Source organism: Girardinichthys multiradiatus, chromosome 15 (genome assembly GCF_021462225.1).
Source record: "Girardinichthys multiradiatus isolate DD_20200921_A chromosome 15, DD_fGirMul_XY1, whole genome shotgun sequence".
NCBI classification, from domain to species: Eukaryota; Metazoa; Chordata; class Actinopteri; order Cyprinodontiformes; family Goodeidae; genus Girardinichthys; species Girardinichthys multiradiatus.
This window is the reverse complement of record NC_061808.1, coordinates 6,628,185-6,647,004: the sequence shown is the minus strand read 5'-3', so window position 1 is coordinate 6,647,004 and position 18,820 is coordinate 6,628,185. Positions and strand designations below refer to the sequence as shown.

The following is an 18,820-nucleotide window of genomic DNA, read 5'->3' as shown; positions in this document are numbered from 1 at the left end:
GATGGGCTTGGATTCCTTGTAGAACCACAGGATTGCTAAAGGCACCTGGGGTTCTTATTAGAGGTTTCAACAGATAAACATGTTGGAGCTCTGTGCGCTGCACTTCGCACATTTTCTTTCTTTTTCCTGGGAAAGAAAAAATCTTTGTTGACCACCTGGGGGCCCAAAATTCAATCAAATCGTTCTGAAGGCCTCTGAGGCCCACTTGGTAGACCGCTCTTAAATTTGCAAGTCTAAGACCAAAGCATTTGTCAGAAGAGCGGTGTGAGACTTGCCACAGGGGTTCTCATGCTAAAAGCCTCCTCCAAGCAAATTGAGACTGAACTGGGGTGTATTTCAAATGATCTGGGACATAAACGTCCTGCCCCATTTTGCTACTAAATCGGCTCCTATGAAATGTGTTCTAGACCTGTTACTGTTAATATTGCTAATCGTCTTTCTTTCTGCTTCATCTGATAATTCGGGCCCCAAACATTTGGTAAAAAGAGTAAAGCAGCAGGGCACTTAATATTGTGACTATAATTACAGTAGAATTAATTTCCACTCAAATCTTAAAGAGAAGATTCTTTCAACAATAGATATCTTACTTTAGATCAACTCCGGCACAAGCATATGATGCACAGTGTCATGAAAATGTTTGTGTTTAATTTCAGCCACATTGAATATTTTTGGAGACTGTTTAAGGTCCCACCAAAACATCTTGATCAGAGTTAAGTGCAGACTTTGACTAGGCTATCTGAGCCATTCAGAGGTGGATCTACTGATGTACTTTGGATCCCTGTCCTGCTGCAAGACCTAAGTTTGCTTAAACCGATGGCTGGATGTTCTCCTTCAAGATTTTCTGGTAGAGAACAGAATTATTGGTAGCATCAATTGTGGCAAGTGGTCCAGGTAGACTGTCTTAGTGCTGCCTATCCATATCGGAAAGAACTGCTTAGATTGGAATAAATATAATATAATAGTTACATAATAACAGTAAGGGTCTTTATGCTTGAAATATGTGTTGTAATACATGTTGTTTAATAAGCATAACAATGTTTAGTATTTATTTGTTTGTGTATTTATTGTGACATCACCAACATTATGGTGCATCGCATGTTATCCTAATGTCTGAGTTGGTATGATGATCTTTTCCTGAAATGCTGTTTACACCTGATGTACAAGAATGCAAATCCTCCCAAAAGTTCCACTCATGTTTTAACAGGACTTTATTGGGAAATGTGAGACGGCTTTGTGTCCTTTTTGGTCAGCGGTGGTTTTCACCTTGGGCCTCTCCCATGTTGAATCATCAACACTGACCTTAACCTGAGACTTGCTGTGCTTTAAATTAGACCTCCTGGATGAGTTGTTGAATGACTCTTATAGTAATTTTGGTAGGCCAGCCATTCCTGGGTCAGTTCACCACTAGTCCATGTTTTCTCTATTAGTGGTGAACGTCCTTCACTGTGGTTCACCCATAGAGTCCCATAGCATTGTCGTTGCAATAGATTTTAATGATTTTGTTTCTCATCAGTTTTTGAATTTCTTTAGATCTCTTTGAGGTATTAACCTACCTTATGTTGTCAGACAGGTACGTTTTTAGTTAGTTATTGTTACAAGTCTGGCAGTAATCAGGCCTTGGTGGAGCTCTTGAATTTGAACCCAAAATTTTAATTACAGTTAAAGATTTAACAAGGGGGCAAATAGTTTTTACATAGGGCCAGGTTGTTTTGGATAGCTATTTTCACCTTAACAAACAAAACCATTTGAAAAATGCATTTTTTATTTATTTATTTTGGTTAGCTTTAATTTAAAAAATTAGTTTAATCTGAAACATTCAGGTGTGACAAAAAGACATGGGGGCAAATACTTTTTCATGGCAGGTATTCATGTACAACTAATCAAACCTATATATTATAAGTAAATTTTTATTAGGCACTTGTGTTGTTAGGACAACCAGAATTACAAGACTGTCCATTGTGTCAGACTTCACCTTTTCTCTGAATTATGCATTAGTTGTTTCAGAAACAACACTAACTTTTCTTTCTTGAGATGTTTTGATCTTGCCAGAGTAATTTTATCATCTGGCTCTGAATATTTGATAGATATGTTCTTCTGTCATTTCCAATTCAATGATTGTTGGAAATCATTTTAGTAAACATGTAGTCTTGCTGTACAGCAAGTGAGCATTCAAACATTTTGTCCTGACCAAAACACAGCAGTTTTCCATCCCCTAATAGGATTCTCTGGAGTAGTTATGAGTTGGCAGTGTCTTACCTGCGGTCCACCAAGGTTGAGTGAACAGCTGTACACTACAGGAACCATTAGAGGGCCATCCAGAGCAAGCTTTGCATTAGACTGTTCCCACATTATTCTTTTCTAAAACATTTTGAAATTGATTCATTTATTCTGCAATGTTTTTATTTCGCTACAAATAACAAAATCCAATGGGAGCCAGGATTTAGATCTTTGACTGAAGTATTAATGAGCTGTCTGGCTAATTTTCAGCTTTAGATTATTTTTATTTAATTTTTAAAGCTCTTTTAGACAAGTTTCACCCTTTTTTCCTCAGTTCAGGTAACCACTTTGCATTTTGCATCAAATTTTGAATTGGGTTTCACCAACAATGTATAGTGGCTGATTCTATATTGGACAGCAGCGTATCTTGGTCAGCTTTTCCTCTGTAGGAAAACAGGCGAGTTTCTGAAGATGCTGTTGTACTTGCTTTTCTTCTGGCTAAGATCAGGTGGAAATCCCTTGCGGAGCTGCTGCATTAGAATCACAGATTTTAACTCGCTCATCAGCTGAAGTAAACATTAGCATGCATCTTCTTGTCTCTTTGTCCCCTAATCCCAGCTCAATTTTCAAGACCGTTAAAAAATGTTCCACCCTGAAAAGAAAACATGTTTCCATAAAGAACTGTTGAGAGATGCTGAGAAGCTCCATTATATGAAAACAACACAGGGCCTTAATACAGACATTTATGTAAGACTAATATATTTCAAGTTTCATCTAAATTGGAAGATTAGGTATAAGTGGGTAGGGCACAAATGTGCTAACATTTGTTATGATCTTTTCTCATTTCCATAAATCTTGTACAGTTCAGGTCTATCATTAAGTTCAGTGCATCAAAAGCATGCAGCTGTCTGGTCAACAGGCAGTTAAGACAAAAAAAGGAAGGCAAGTTGAGCCAAATTTATTTTGACATTACAAACAGCACATTACACAAAAACGATGATGTAGCTGCAGTTGGGAAGGGGACACACATCCCCATTTTTGAAGGTTGCTGCTTACAGTGCCTGGAAGAACAGATGGGAAAATTCAGCAAAAGTAAAATGTGGATTTACAAAGTCAACCTGTGTAGTTAGGATTGTACTTAAGGAATGTAGGTCCTCTATGGTCTTTAACTACCATGTATTGATGCCAGAAAGTGCTCCCCAAAAGAGGTATGCTTGATTATAATGTATTTTTTTTTTGTTCATTGACAGATGTGCCTCCACTGGCTTACTCAGTGTTTTTGGAATTATCTGGACTGGACCGAAATCTGCCAGTACATCTGCACCTGTGTGGTGATGGGTCCAGACTACCAAGTTTACCTGTGTCTGGCTATATTCAAACACCTGCAGCCTGAGATCCTGGAGTGCACACAGTCCCAGGAACTGCAGGTCTTCCTCAAGGTGAACCAGAACTTCATTCTTTTTTTAACCACAATATTATAAATCCTACATTATAGCTTAAGTTGATGGTGATGTACATCTGTAAATTGTAATGGACTTGTGGTATGTATAGTAACATAATTAATTGGGCTTTAGTTGACCTAATAACTTCCTAAATTACGATCTTTTTTCTGGTGGTTACTGAGTGAATCTTAAAAACATACATACAGTAAATGTATTTCCTTGATGAGCCCTTGGGATTTTGTCCACTCCTACAATGTTCAGCTAGTTGGTCATCACCTGTTTATCAGTCTGGATCTGAAACTCCCACAGGATCTTGGCTCCATCATTCCCAGCAGCTCTTGGTGGTTGCTCTGGCTTTGAATCACAATCAATCAGCTTTATTTGCTCTCAGTGAGTGAGGGATGGATGGATGGATGGATGTCGTACTCGTCATCTTCCGCTTTATCCGGAACCAGGTCGCGGGGGCAGGAGACTCAGCAGAGACACCCAGACATCCCTCTCCCCAGACACCTCCTCCAGCTCCTCCGGGGGAGCCCAAGGCGTTCCCAGGCCAGCTGACAGAGACATAGTCCCTCCAGCGAGTCCTGGGCCGTCGCCTGGCCCTCCTTCTGGTGGTACGTCCCTGGAACACCTCCCCAGGAAGGGGTCCAGAAGGCATCCGGTATAGATGCCCGAGCCACCTCAACTGGGTCCTCTCGATGCGGAGGAGCAGCGGCTTTACTCCAAGCTCCTCACCCTATCTCTAAGGGTGTGCCAGGCTACCCTATGGAGGACCATCACACCTCCTCCTCCATGCTTCACGGTGCAGCCTGCCCTTATCCTTGGCTGTAGCAGCGGCGTACCAGATGGTGATGGAGGAGGTGAGGATGGACTCAATGATGGCTGTGTAGAAGTGCACCATCATAGTCTTTGGCAGGTTGAATTTCTTCAGCTGCCGCAGGAAGAACATCCTCTGCTGGGCTTTCTTGATGAGGGAGCTGATGTTTGGCTCCCACTTGAGATCCTGGGAGATGATGGTTCCCAGGAAGCAGAAAGATTCCACAATGTCAATTGTGGAGTCACAGAGGGTGATGGGGGCAGGTGGGGCTGGGTTCTGCCTGAAGTCCACAACCATCTCCACTGTCTTTAGAGCGTTGAGCTCAAGGTTGTTCTGGCTGCACCAGTCCAACAGATGGTCCACCTCCCATCTGTACGCGGACTCATCACCATCAGAGATGAGTCCGATCAGGGTGGTGTCGTCCGCAAACTTCAGAAGCTTGACAGACTGGTGACTGGAGGTGCAGCTGTTGGTGTACAGGGAGAAGAGCAGAGGAGAGAGAACACAGCCTTGAGGGGAACCGGTGCTGATGGTCAGGGAGTCAGAGACGTGCTTCCCCAGCCTCACGCGCTGCTTCCTGTCAGACAGGAAGTCAGTGATCCACCTGCAGGTGGAGTCGGGCACACTCAGCTGGGAGAGCTTCTCCTGTAGCAGAACTGGGACGATGGTGTTGAAGGCAGAGCTGAAATCCACAAACAGGATCCTGGCATAGGTTCCTGTGGAGTCCAGGTGCTGGTGGATGAAGTGAAGGGCTAGGTTGACTGCATCATCTACAGACCTGTTGGCTCTGTAGGCAAACTGCAGGGGGTCCAGGAGGGGGTTGGTGATGTCTTTTAGGTGTGAGAGCACTAGGCGCTCAAAGGACTTCATCACCACAGAGGTCAGGGCGACGGGTCTGAAGTCATTAAGCCCTGTGGTCCTTGGCTTCTTGGGAACAGGGACGATGGTGGAGGACTTGAAGCAGGCTGGCACATGACATGTCTCCAGTGAGGTGTTAAAAATGTCTGTGAAGACTGGAGACAGCTGATCAGCGCAGTGCTTCAGGCTGGCTGGTGAGACAGAATCCGGACCAGCAGCTTTCCGGGGGTTCTGTCTCCTGAAGAGTTTGTTGACGTCCCTCTCCTGGATGGAAAGAGCCGTCCTCGGCGTGGGTAGGGGGCTGGTGGGGGGGAACTTCAGGGTGGGGGTTGGAGGTGCCAAGGCCCCTCTTGAGGTGGGGGTGATGGATTGTGGCTGCAGCTGTTGGGGGGCGTCGTGGGGGATGGTTGCAGGACTGTCCCTTTGTCTTTCAAAGCGGCAGTAGAACTCGTTCAGGTCGTTGGCGAGGCGTCGGTCGTTGATGGAGTGGGGGGCTTTCGGCTTGTAGTTGGTGATTTGCTTGAGCCCTTTCCAGACAGACGCAGAGTCGTTGGCTGAGAACTGGTTTTGGAGCTTCTCAGAGTACAGTCGTTTGGCCTCTTTCACTGCCTTGCCAAACTTGTACTTTGCCTCTCTGTATATGCCTTTGTCCCCACTCCTGAAGGCCTCTTCCTTATCCAGTCTTAACCTTCTGAATTTAGCTGTGAACCAGGGTTTGTCGTTGACCTTGCATTGACCTTGCAGCAATCCCTCATATTTATATTTAAAATGTGTCCATTGGGAGCACCAGCAGGAAACAGAACGAGCACAACATCAGGATTTTTAAAATAATTCACTAAAGACGGACCGGAACTTGCCATATTAATATATACGTGTATATATTAGCAGTTGTTTACATTAGACCAGATAGATCAGTTACTGGGTTAATTTAGGTATTCTAAACCAAACAATTAAACATTAAATGCACCAAACTAAGCAATAAATATAGCTTCGCTGCACTCAGTCAACTCACCCGATGTAAAACAAAACACATGAAAATATCTGGATGCTTGAAACGAAAAATGAAGCAGTTTACCTTGTTTAACTTCCACAGAATGAGTTGTTATGGACCTGCTACTGCATTTATTACCAGCTTTTATTGCACAATCTGCGTGTGGTTCTTGGAGCTTCCTTGGGCTGCGCATCGGACCTGAGCAAAGACAGTGTAAATCCAGGGTTACAGTAAATACGGCACTGAGTGAAACAACTGGAGGCAAAGAGAGCAGCATGGAGCAGCAGCAGCAAACACAAGGCATGATTCCAGATCTGAAGACACTACCTGGTGTCATTTTTTTTTACTTTGTATTAGAATATTTAGAGAACAATTATTTCAATACACTGTGTGTGTAATTGATCTTATTTTAATAATAATTTTTGATTTTTGATTTTTAACAATAGCTGCCAATATCTAAATGTACTTTTGGAACCAGGAAGTGTTCTTACCTGCTGATCCAAAGAAAACAGACTTTTCTTTGGTGATGTTTTCCCATCAGATGCTCTGAACTGCGTGGCTATAGACTGTACTTCAACATTCTCCTTCGTCTTTCAGATATCCCGACCTCTGACATAATTTCTCTTGTGAATTCAGAGGTATTATTATTTAATTTCCCTTTGGGATTAATAAAGTATTTTTGAATTGAATTGAATTGAATTGAATCTTGTTCGAAGCTGTTTGCCAAGAAGTCCTCTGATCACAACTGGCTGTGCTTGGTGGGACCGGTCCATCTGTCCCTCTTGAGTTTAACAGTTCTGATCCTCTTCACGTTAGGAAAGTAGTGCAGACTAATGGCTGCCGTCATAGTGTTGCTGCCACCACCAGCAATGCACCGTTTCCACATATTAACGCTGTTTTTAATGCATCTTAGTTTCTACCTGAACCATTTATCATTGACGCTCACACAATGAATGGCTGGAGACTTCCCCTTTGACATCATTTCCGGGCGACTTTGAACTTGCAAAATTTACCATCGAAATATGCTTATTTTGTGTCACAATTGTCTTTTTTTCACGTCTTTAATCCTAATATGTCAATTACTGCCCAATTCCTTCAATAATAAGATGTTTACTTTTAATTTCTGCATTTGTGGGAGAAGCGTGTCACAGGCACTTTAAGCTCTGGTTTAAAAAGACACAAGGTGCCATCAACATTTTCTGTGAATAAAAGATCCGTTTTGGAGATTTTATCTGAAGAACCTCTTCTAATGAGCTGCTGTAAAAGGCAGAATTAGATACTCTGTGTGTGTGTTCTTGTTTTGGCATCACAGTGAGGACCATTTGTACCAAAGTGAGGACATTTTGCTGGTCCTCACGACCTATTTTGCTAACGGTTAGGTTTAGGACTAAGGTGTGAATTGACTTTAGGTTAAGGTTAGGGTTAGGCATGCACTGGTAATGGTTAGGTTTAGGGTTATTGTCAGGGTTAGGGCATAGAAAGGGTTGAAAATGACTGAAAATCAATGGAAGTCAACACATGGTCCTCACTACATATAGCAAAACAAGAGTGTGTGTGTGTGTGAGAGAGAGAGAGAGAGAGGAGGAACTTACAGATCTTCTATCCTGAGTTGAACTGTAAGAAATGTTTCTGTCATGCCTCTTTGCTTCCAATCTTCCTGCTGTCTGTCTCTGTGGGAACAATGGGAAGTGAGTATTTTACCCAGACAAAAGTGGTTTTAGAACATTAACATGTTCTTTCATCCTGTTTCACTGGGGAATATATCTATATTTCATCTAAATTAAAACTTGAAAAGGGGAAAATACTTGTTACAGTCACTCTGAGTCCAGCTGGAGTTTAACTGCAGCAGAGCTAAAGGTGTTAAAAGAAGTAGAAAGTTGTTTATGTTTCCACTGACCTACAGGCTGCGATATTTCTCTACCAGCTCTACCAAACAAATTCCTTTTTTTTTTTTTTACCTTGTCCTGTCCATCAGAGTGGCGCTCAGAGTTGTTGTCTGAGTGCCAAGAAGAAGCCCAACACATTTACTTTCACAAGTGGAGCATTACAGCTTACACTTTATAAAGCTCTGCTTGATATTTATAAAATAAACTTTATTAGAAACTGCTTTGGGATAATTTCAATTGTTACGGAGACAGAAACAAAGAAAGAAATAAGAAGCACGAAAGAGAGAGAGGTGGGGCAAAAAGGAAGAGAAGGAGAAAAGAAAGAAGGATGAACACAATACAAGATAACTCCCTGCTTTCTTCAACACCTACAGAAATATTCATATTAACAGCTTTTTACCAAAAGGTGCACGGTACTTATCAATGCAAGATGTATTTAGTGGTAAATGCGGCTCAATATAGAACATTTGTGTATCTGTTAACACCTGTGGGTCTGAGGGTGAGCACGCTTGTGTATATGAGGTTTCTCCATAAAAATATGCAATAGCAAGTGTGAAGAGCCATACACGTGGACCTGGGACAGATACGGAGGAGATCCGAGCCATAGACATCCAAAGGCCCCCCAGAGCACAGGAACCCCAGGAGAACCATCGCCGGGACTACCGCAACCCACCCAGAGAAGAGCAGGGGAGAGTCCCAGGTGAACCACCCAGCAACCACAGTGCAGAAGCCCCAGGGAGCTGCAGCGACGAGCCCACAGGCCCCGCTGGCAGCTGTCTACACCAGAGCAGATCCAGCCAGAGACCCGAGACATATCACTCCCCAAGCAGAGGCCCGACAGAGCCCAGGAGCTGCTGAATCTTTGTTTTTGTTAGTATATTTATAAAATCTTGGGCTGAAAGGATTACTGTACTTACTGAGCTAACCTATGAATTGTAATTGTCAGCAACACTTTCTACATTTACATTCCCTAGAGTATTTCAGCTAAAAAGGGTTGCTACAAATTAAACTTTAGTTTTACTGACAATAAAAAAGAAATATGCTTACTGTCAGTTATGAGGTTCCACCTGAATCTGCACCTGTGGTCAGAGAAATCCAATAGGTTTTGGTGTATGCCAGGCCAGGAGGAGATGCCATCTCCTTATTCACAATTAAAGGTTGTGTTCTCTGCAGTCCAGTTCTGTGCACCAAGTCGCCCCCTAATGGCCAAACGTAAAAGAATGGAAAATTACTTCCTGTATAGTTTTAAAAAATGCAATTCGTATTTTAAGCTAGTTTTATTCCTCAATGTAGATTTTTATTTTCAGCAAATATTAGGGAATGTATTCAAGCTCACAGATTAGTGCAACCTATTACAAAATGTGACAGCATCACCCAAAATTATTTGCCAGGGTTAAGAGTCTTCATGAACACTGCCAGAAGCTGGTCTCTGGCTTTGAATCACGTTTTCATGAGATTGTAACAACAAAAGGCCGCTCCAATAAGGCTCCATGATGCTTGTAATGAAGGGATTGAATAATAAGACTTTGAAGTCATTCAAAGTGTAATTTTGTGTTAAATCTGCAGAAAGCAGATTTTATGTTAGTGTTGAGAAATTTAAATAGTTCTTGTTTACTTATTTCGCTGCAATTCCATAACTTAGCTGTTAATGTTTAATAGCAAGATGCATTAACATGAAACCTAATTTTAATTTCCATTTGCACATTCACAATAAAAGGTAATCATTTCTCTTTTACTGGACATCAAACTGAATAAATACAATCAATCTATGATTATATTTTTCTGGACCAGCATCAAAGATCTATATAGGAGTAAAAAAGCTGAACATTTAACTGGCCCCTGTGTACGCTTATTTCTTCATCATAATGTTAGGTTTAAGCAACATTAAAATAAACTGATGGGGAAAGTATTTATTTCATTTATCTAAAGCTCAGCTTCAAAATGCTTATTCATTTATTAACCGTTCATTACCCAACCAGTGAGGTTCTGTCAACTAGGAGAAAAATGCCAATTAATTTCTTCTGGGAAAATTTTCAGACAGTTTTTGCATAACTCATTTATCATGTGCTGTCAGGTTTAGGGCATCATAGAGATCTTTAGTAAAAAACAAATGAATTAGCCAGCCTAATGATCTCCTAAATGCTAATGTTTAACATATTGTGAAGATCTACGGGACGTTAAGCAGCTCCTGTCACCTGTGTAGAATGGAAACATTTATCTAAACCAGGCTTTCCGTCACCACAAACTGTACTTTGTGTTAACATTATAGGGACTCGTTAAACTAAACTCACCTGCAAAGTTGAGCTTCATATAATTCATTTTTACATCAATTCTCACACAGACAGAAAATAATCACCTGTGAGATTTTCTCCGCTACAGGGTTTAAGCTTTTTCCCCTCTCCCTTGGTGTCAAACACTTATTAAAATCATTTTAAGAATACATTCACTCTCTACACATTGACTTAAATAAACAGATCTCACCTCATTCTCTGAGTTGACTCTTTGTGTTTTATAGTGCTCTCTCATTTTTCTGTGCTCATCCACAGCAAAAGCAAATAGATTTAATACTTTTGTAGCTGCACTTCAGTGGCCCCTAATTCATCTGAGATGACATTAAAAAAAAATTTCCAATGTGATTTATGAAGAAATGTATCACTTTCTAAAGTTTTACCTTTAAAATTAAATTTTCTTGAGGTCAGTAATTCCGGTAGTGAACAAAAAGCTCAATTTTCTCCCTTTAAATAAAACTTATTTGGTCTTGGTTGGTTTCTTTGCTGTAACACCTCAGTCATGAGATTAATATCTATACAGACAACAAACACTTTACTATCACATGTCACAAAAGTACACAAACTACATTATTTTTCAGGTAGGTTATTTGCAATAAATAACACTTGTATATTCATTGATTTTGTTTTTAACTAAAGTGGCAGTTTTTGCAGCAATATGGTTAACTCCCAGGGCGATATCTGGTCAGGGACAGCACAAGGCTGTACGTAAGTAAATCAAATAATCTTTCCGTTGGCTATGATGCTCCATTTCATATCTGATTTGCAGCTTCCAAATGAAAATACTGTTTTCAAAATTATGGACTACGTTGATTATCTTTAATTCAAAATCTGAAATACTTCGTCTGGTCAAACCTGAACTGGATCGTTCTACACTGAACAGAGAATTAGATTTATGAAACCTTTATTTTATTTGTGAGCATACAAAAAAGAGCCAAAGACCGATGAGACATATAGTTTTCAGTTCCTTGTGGTTTAGCTTTGTTAATAATAAATAGTTGATGCTTTTTGTTGAATAAAGACTTCTCTTAGGGTCCAGTAAATGCTTGAACTGCAACATGGTGTGGGTGCAACAAAGTGCAGTGTTAGAAAAATACTCACCCTAAGAAAACATGTTTCCTATTGCTTTTAGAAGCATTTAATAAAGAAGAACCGCTTCACATTTTTGCAACACTAAATTTAACCCAGCCACCATTACTAAGCTTTGAAACCAAAACATAATGTGAAAAACAGAGATTAGTTGGAAAATGACAGCTGACATTAGCACCGGCTTTAGTTCTGTAAAAGTCACTATTAAGAAAAAACTGCATCATTAGTTTTAACATTTAAAATAACTAGTTTAAACAATTAAAAACTTAAACATGTTTAAACCAAATGGTTTTTAGTTGTAGCACCTTTGCTAAAATTTCAAGAGCATTACAATCTGTATGGTGAGAATTGCTTTTTATGTTTTTGGGGCAAAACTACAATACACTCAATTTAATTAAACATTGTATTGGGGGTGGCATCGGAAACCACCAAGCCTCAAGTCTGTCATCATCTGGAAACTGCTGGAAAATTGGCGCAGTCCACAATGGGCCACCTTCAACATGGAATGAGAGGGTGCCAACCAAGAAAGAGGTGTCTGCTCTGAAGCAGATACTTTAATGCTCAGGTGAAACTTACAGCCCCTCATTGGGACAAAAGCCTAACGCCTTATGCAGAAAAACATTATAGAGAGATGAAGAAAAGATTGAATTATTTCAACATGATGACAAGGAGAAAGGAGTCAAAATGAGGCTTTGAAATCCAATAACATGTATGGTGGTGGTAGCATCATGCTGAGAGTTTACTTCTCTGCCAGTGGTACTAATGCATTTTGCAAAGTGAATGGGATGAATACAGAGGGCAATGTCAAAATCCTTCAACTTTGTATTAAATCAGTGATTAATAGATTTGTGTTGTGGGAAAATGATCCCATAGACACTTTAAAACTAGTCTGGATAAAGCAGGCTAATGTTAAGGATCTGGAGTAGCCTCAACCAAAATCCAGTAGAAAATCTGAGGAATGTCCTGTGCCAGGACAATCAAGCTATATAAATTAATTCTGCTAAGCTGAGCAGTCAAATATCCAGCCAGAACTTTACAAAAAATGTATTGATGGGTTCAAATGTTTCTTATACAGCCCAATTAAAACAACATTTATTGACCAAAGAGCTGTACAATAAATTGCAGAGATGTGACTGCAGAAACACAAAGCCATAAAATATCTCAACGTGCATAAAGTATAAAAAACACAGCAAGGCATAAAATGCCAGCATCTTAAAAGTTTGGCAAGGGTGCCAAGGAACATAAATCAGTCTGTAAAAGTGATTTTAAAGTGAGTACTGACTGAGACATGCAGATGTGCTCCAAAAACTTGAGCAGACAGCAAAAGCTTGGTCTCCTCTCTGCTTTAACCTGCTCTTTGGGCAGTCTAAGAGCATCTGGTTACTCAATCTTAGCGTGGATATGAGGCAGCTCTGACAAGTACAAGGGTGCCAGTCCATGTAAAACCTTAAAAGTGAGCAATGAGTTTTCAAAACTCGATCTGAAAGTAAACAGCAAGCCAATGAAGTGAAAACGAACCATGGCGTTCTGGACTACATGCACACGATGAACAAAAGACTTTTCAACACCATAATATAAGGAAATACAGTAGTCCAGATGGCAGGTAATACAAGCACGCATGATTTTCTCTAAGTCCTTTGATGGTAAATATGGCCTCATCTTAGCCCTGGATCGAAGCTGATGAAAACTGGTTGAATAGCACTTATCTGTTTATCCATTTTAAGACCTGTGTAAAAACACACTCAAGTTTTTCACATTGCCATTTAAAGTTGAAATAAAAAAAACAGGAACTCCAGTACAGTACTTAAAAGAGGAATCTGTACCAAGCCCGATAACCTCATCGTTACTTTTATTTATATTGTGGTAATTTAACCTTATGCAGGATTTAATGTCTTGTAAACAGTCCAGCAGTGGATGTCAAAAGCGAAACAATGGAAAGAAACATGTTTCCTTAAAATGGATCGCATAGGGCCCATAACACCTTCCTTCTTTGAACTGTTGTATGGCTGTGATTTGGTAACTACATGTAACAAAAGATTTCAAGTTTGTTCTCTCCCAATGAAACACTGAAAAGCTCAGTTTACTCTGTAATAAGCACTTAACGGGGACTGTCCACTTAAATTGATTTATAAAGTATATGGAGCATATATTTCTTATTTATAGCTCAGCTAAAACACACTGATTATAATTTATGGTATGTAACAAACGACCCTTCTCTCAATCTCTCTCCTCTTTTGGTTAGGTGTCTTAACAAACAAAAATCTTTGTTTTCCATCTGCAGGAGGAGCCAATTGCAGGCTTCAAATTCAGCAACTACCTGGAGTTTATGATGGGACTGGAGCAAAGCTACAGGAAAATGGTTCTGACCAACATGGAGAACATCAGAAATCCTCAGGAGTAGAACATTCAAACCCTGTTTGTTTTTACAAAATAATGGTTTTGGACCAACTTTCGTATTGCTCCAACATCACCACCATGTCTCATACCATAAAGGAGAAGATCAACATAGTTATGTGAAATATTTATGTGCAACTATGTTTTTAGTCTGATAAAACTTCTCGGTGAGCTCGTACTCTTCAGGTGGAGGAGAGAACTTTAAAGTCAGGCGGAGGATGGAAGGAAACAGATTCACTGCATAGCTTTGCAGAATAATCTGAAATAACCTGCTGATCCCATTCTCCTAAGAAGAAGCATGTTTCTCACAGAACAAACAGAATCACTCCAGCAACATTATGTAAGATCCAAATGATCAGCTTCATTCCCCGCCCTGCTCCTACAGTTCTGCTGATGGATCAACCTGCTGCTGAAAATACTCCACAGTACTAATTTACGTCGCTGAGTACTAAATGCTGTCTGAAATGTATATTTCCCACTTAATCACCTTTTAGTAATTCTTGTACATGAACCAATTGACCTTTATGCTGGACTGTGGAAAAAGTTGTATATACTAGGAACACTGTACGTGAGAACTTGGTATTTATGCCTACCGAGCAAATATAAAGCCCTCTTTGAGCTTTTGTATGAAGATATTCTCGTTCTCATTTATTAAAATAAAGTTTTCTTTCTTTTCAACTCCTTGCAATAAATATTAGCTCTGCTTTGTAGTTTGAATTTGAGATGCACAAACATTTACTCTTAAAAATGAAGCGTCCTGAATAGGAGATCAAATCAAAGTGAAGGAAGGCCAGTAAGAAACAGACATGACCATAACCAATCTAGATTTTAGTTCTAGATTCAGCATGGAGGTTTACTGTCCTGCAGATTGGTTGTATGAAACACTCCACATTGTGGACTAGAGATTACATGTAGAACATTTTAGTTAGTGTCACTTTAATGGTTTCTCTGGATTTACATCATGTAACTAAATAGAAAACCAAGCTTTGATCTTGTTCCAGAAGGAAAATATTTAGCAGTTTTTATCATCAAAAAGGTCTTCTTGTCTGACCAGTGTTACCACGTATTTGAGGTCCACTCAAAATGAGTTCAACAAACCCTGGATTTCCTCAGCAAATCAGGCTTAACTACCCTCTAAAAACAAAAACTCAGCTTAGGGGTGCCAGGTTGGAAAGTCCATACGGGGTGTTTCTGAATTTGGAAATTAATGTTTGTGATATCTAAAACTGCAATCGGTGGACTAATGGAAATAAGGTAGTATAGGATGGAGAGAGGAAAGTGATTCTGATTAATATCTCATACGGCCAAAATGATTGTTTGTTGTTTCAGATTTGTCTATCTTTTAAAACTACATTAGCCTCAAATATTAATTTTAAATGTTAATTAGATTTTTTTGGGAGGGGGGTTAAACCCTTCCTAGGACGGTAAGTTTACGTAACTCTACAGTTTATTATTAAAACAAAAACAGTTAAACTATTTTCATAAAATCCAGTTCAATTACTATTTGCCTTTCATGATTCTGAGACCCTGAGATTTGTTACCGATTGGGAGCAACACCATGCATCGTTTTTCAGACTGAAAACAAACCAAAAAGAAAACACTCCTTTTCAAGGTTCTAAGGACAAATATTATCTGCTTACCAAAAAGTTGCTGCAAACATCTTTATTTTTTCCCACTTTAAACATGGCCAATCTTTGAAAACCTCTGTGGTTTAAAATATTACTATACTAGACTTACAATATTTTGGGGATTTTAACCCTTACATCCACTTTTTTATTTTTATCTAAATAGATGAGAAAATAAATCCTGACATTTGTCTGATTGTCTGCAACTTTTCGAGAATCCCTCATGATGACTACAGAATCGAGGCACGTGACGTCGCCCGGTACGGCGGAGCCGGGGTCCCACCCTGGAGCCAGGCCTGGGGTCGGGACTCGTCGGAGAGCGCCTGGTGGCCGGGTTGCTCCTCGCGGGACCCGGCCGGGCCAAGCCGAACGAGAGACGCGAGACCATCCCCCAGTGGGCCCACCACCTGCGGGGGGAACCGTGAGGGACTGGTGCAAAGAGGATTGGGCGGCGGACGAAGGTGGAGACCTCGGCGGCCCGATCCCCGGATGCTTAGGCTGGCTCTAGGGACGAGGAATGTCACCTTGCTGCGGGGGAAGGAGCCTGAGCTTGTGCGGGAGGTCGAGAGATATCAACTAGAAATAGTCGGGCTCACCTCCACACAGTGTGGGCTCTGGAACCCATCTCCTTGAGAGGGGCTGGACTCTCTTCTACTCTGGAGTGGCCCACGGGGAGAGGCAGCGGGCTGGTGTGGGTTTGCTTGTTGCCCCCCAGCTCAGCCGTCTCGTGTTGGGGTTTACCCCAGTGGATGAGAGGGTCGCATCTCTGCGCCTTCGGGTTGGGGAGAGGTCTCTGACTATCATTTCAGCCTACGGGCCGAGTGGTAGTGCAGAGTACCCGGCGTTCTTGGCGTCCCTGTCGGGGGTGCTGGATAGTGCCCCTCCTGGGGACTCCATTATTCTGCTGGGGGACTTCAACGCCCACGTGGGAAACGACAGTGACACCTGGAGAGGCATGATCGGGAGGAATGGCCTCCCCAATCTGAATCCGAGTGGTGTTTTGTTATTGGACTTCTGTGCTAGTCACGGATTGTCCATAATGAACACCATGTTCAAACATAGGGGGGCCATCAGTGCACTTGGCATCAGGATACCCTAGGCAGGAGGTCAATGATCGACTTTGTTGTCGTATCATCAGACCTTCGGCTGCATGTTTTGGAAACACGGGTGAAGAGAGGGGCTGAGCTGTCCATTGATCACCACCTGGTGGTGAATTGGATCCGCTGGGGGAGGAGAAAGCCGGACAGACTTGGCAGGCCCAAGCGCATAGTGAGGGTCTGCTGGGAACGTCTGGCGGACCCCATGGCCAGAGATGTATTCAACTCTCACCTCCGGGAGAGCTTTGACCAGATTCCGAGGGTTGTTGGAGACATAGAGTCCGAGGGGACCATGTTCTCCGCATCTATTGTCGATGCTGCCACCCGTAGCTGCGGCCGTAAGATCTGCGGTGCCTGTAGCGGTGGCAAACCCGGTGGTGGACACCGGCAATAAGGGACGCTGTCAAATTGAGGAAGGAGTCCTATCGGCTGTGGTTGGCTTGTGGGACTCCTGAGGCGGCTGACGGGTACCGTGGGGCCAATCGTGCCGTGGCCCGGGCAGTGGCAGAGGCAAAAACCCGAACCTGGGAGGAGTTCGGTGAGGCCATGGAGAAGGACTACTGGTTGGCCCCGAAGCAATTCTGGCAAACCGTCTGGTGCCTCAGGAGGGGGAAGCAGTGCTTCGCCAACACTGCTTACAGTGGGGGTGGGGAGCTGCTGACCTCGACTGGGGACATTATCGGCCGGTGGAAGGAGTACTTCGAGGATCTCCTCAATCCTGCCATCACGCATTCCCTGGTGGAAACAGAGGCTGGGGACTCAGGGTTGGACTCTCTCATCACCCAGGCTGAAGTCACCGAGGTGGTTAAAAAGCTCCGCGGTGGCAAGGCTTCGGGGTTGGATGAGATCCGCTCTGAGTATCTCAAGTCTTTGGATGTTGTGGGGCTGTCATGGTTGACACGTCTCTTCAACATTGCGTGGCGGAGGGGGACAGTGCCTTTGGATTGGCAGACTGGGGTGGTGGTCCCCCTTCATAAGAAGGGTGACCGGAGGGTGTGTTCCAACTACAGAGGTATCACACTCCTCAGCCTCCCTGGTAAGGCCTACGCCAGGGTATTGGAGAGGAGAGTCCGGCCGATAGTCGAACCCCGGCTTCAGGAGGAGCAGTGTGGTTTTCGTCCCGGCCGTGGGACACTGGACCAGCTCTATACCCTCTACAGGGTACTCGAGGGTTCATGGGAGTTTGCCCAACCGGTCCACATGTATTTTGTTGACCTGGAGAAAGCATTTGACTGTGTCCCTCGTGATGCCCTGTGGGGGGTGCTCCAGGAGTATGGAATCGGTGGCTCTTTACTAGGGGCCATCCGGTCTCTGTACTAGTGGAGCAGGAGTTTTGTTTGCATTGCCGGCACTAAGTCGGACCTGTTCCCGGTGCATGTTGGACTCCGGCAGGGCTGCCCTTTGTCACCGGTCCTGTTTATAACTTTTATGGACAGGATTTCTAGGCACAGCAAAGGGCTGGAGGGGGTCTGGTTTGGGGACCAGAGGATTTCGTCTCTTCGTTTTGCAGATGACGTGGTCCTGCTGGCCCCCTCTAGCCAAGACCTACAGCACGCACTGGGGCGGTTCGCAGCCGAGTGTGAAGCGGCTGGAATGAAGATCAGCTCCTCCAAGTCCGAGGCCATGGTTCTCGACCGGAAAAGGGTGGCTTGTCCTCTTCAGGTTGGAGGGGAGTTTCTGCCTCAAGTGGAGGAGTTTAAGTATCTCGGGGTCTTGTTCACGAGTGATGGAAGAATGGAGCGGGAGATCGACAGACGGATCGGTGCGGCTACCACGGTAATGGGGGCACTGTGCCGGTCCGTTGTGGTGAAGAGAGAGCTGAGCTGAAAAGCGAAGCTCTCGATTTACCGGTCGGTCTACGTTCCTACCCTCACCTATGGCCATGAACTTTGGGTCATGACCGAAAGAACGAGATCCCGGATACAAGCGGCTGAAATGAGCTTCCTCCGGTAGGGTGGCCGGGCACTCCCTTAGAGATAGGGTGAGGAGCCCGTCACCCGGGAGGGGCTCGGAGTAGAGCCACTGCTTCTCCACATCGAGAGGAGCCAGTTGAGGTGGCTTGGGCATCTATACCGGATGCCTCCTGGACGCCTTCCTCGGGAGGTGTTCCAGGCAC

The 18,820-nt window shown here is 42.8% G+C and overlaps 1 protein-coding gene and 1 long non-coding RNA gene across 5 annotated transcripts in view; one reads left to right on the top strand and one right to left on the bottom strand.

Moving 5' to 3' along the window:
• The window catches only part of tbc1d32 (TBC1 domain family, member 32), a 111,226-nt gene extending 96,566 nt beyond the window's left edge, over nt 1–14,660 (top strand). For 2 of the 4 annotated variants that reach the window (XM_047388058.1, XM_047388060.1), the window contains exons 33-34: nt 3,468–3,656; nt 6,428–6,958. In XM_047388058.1, the coding sequence (XP_047244014.1) occupies nt 3,468–3,656; nt 6,428–6,559 (321 nt within the window). In that variant the 3' untranslated portion in view covers nt 6,560–6,958. Of the gene's footprint in view, nt 1–3,467; nt 3,657–6,427; nt 6,959–13,869 lie in introns of those variants that run through there. The other 2 variants (XM_047388059.1, XM_047388062.1) reach the window with 2 other exon arrangements.
• Nucleotides 6,418–10,809, bottom strand: LOC124882003. The gene is made up of 3 exons (XR_007041795.1): nt 9,259–10,809; nt 7,918–7,995; nt 6,418–6,523 (listed from the first exon to the last, which is right to left on the bottom strand). It is a non-coding gene; the product is annotated as an uncharacterized LOC124882003 (long non-coding RNA).
• Nucleotides 14,661–18,820: the final 4,160 nt, after the last annotated feature.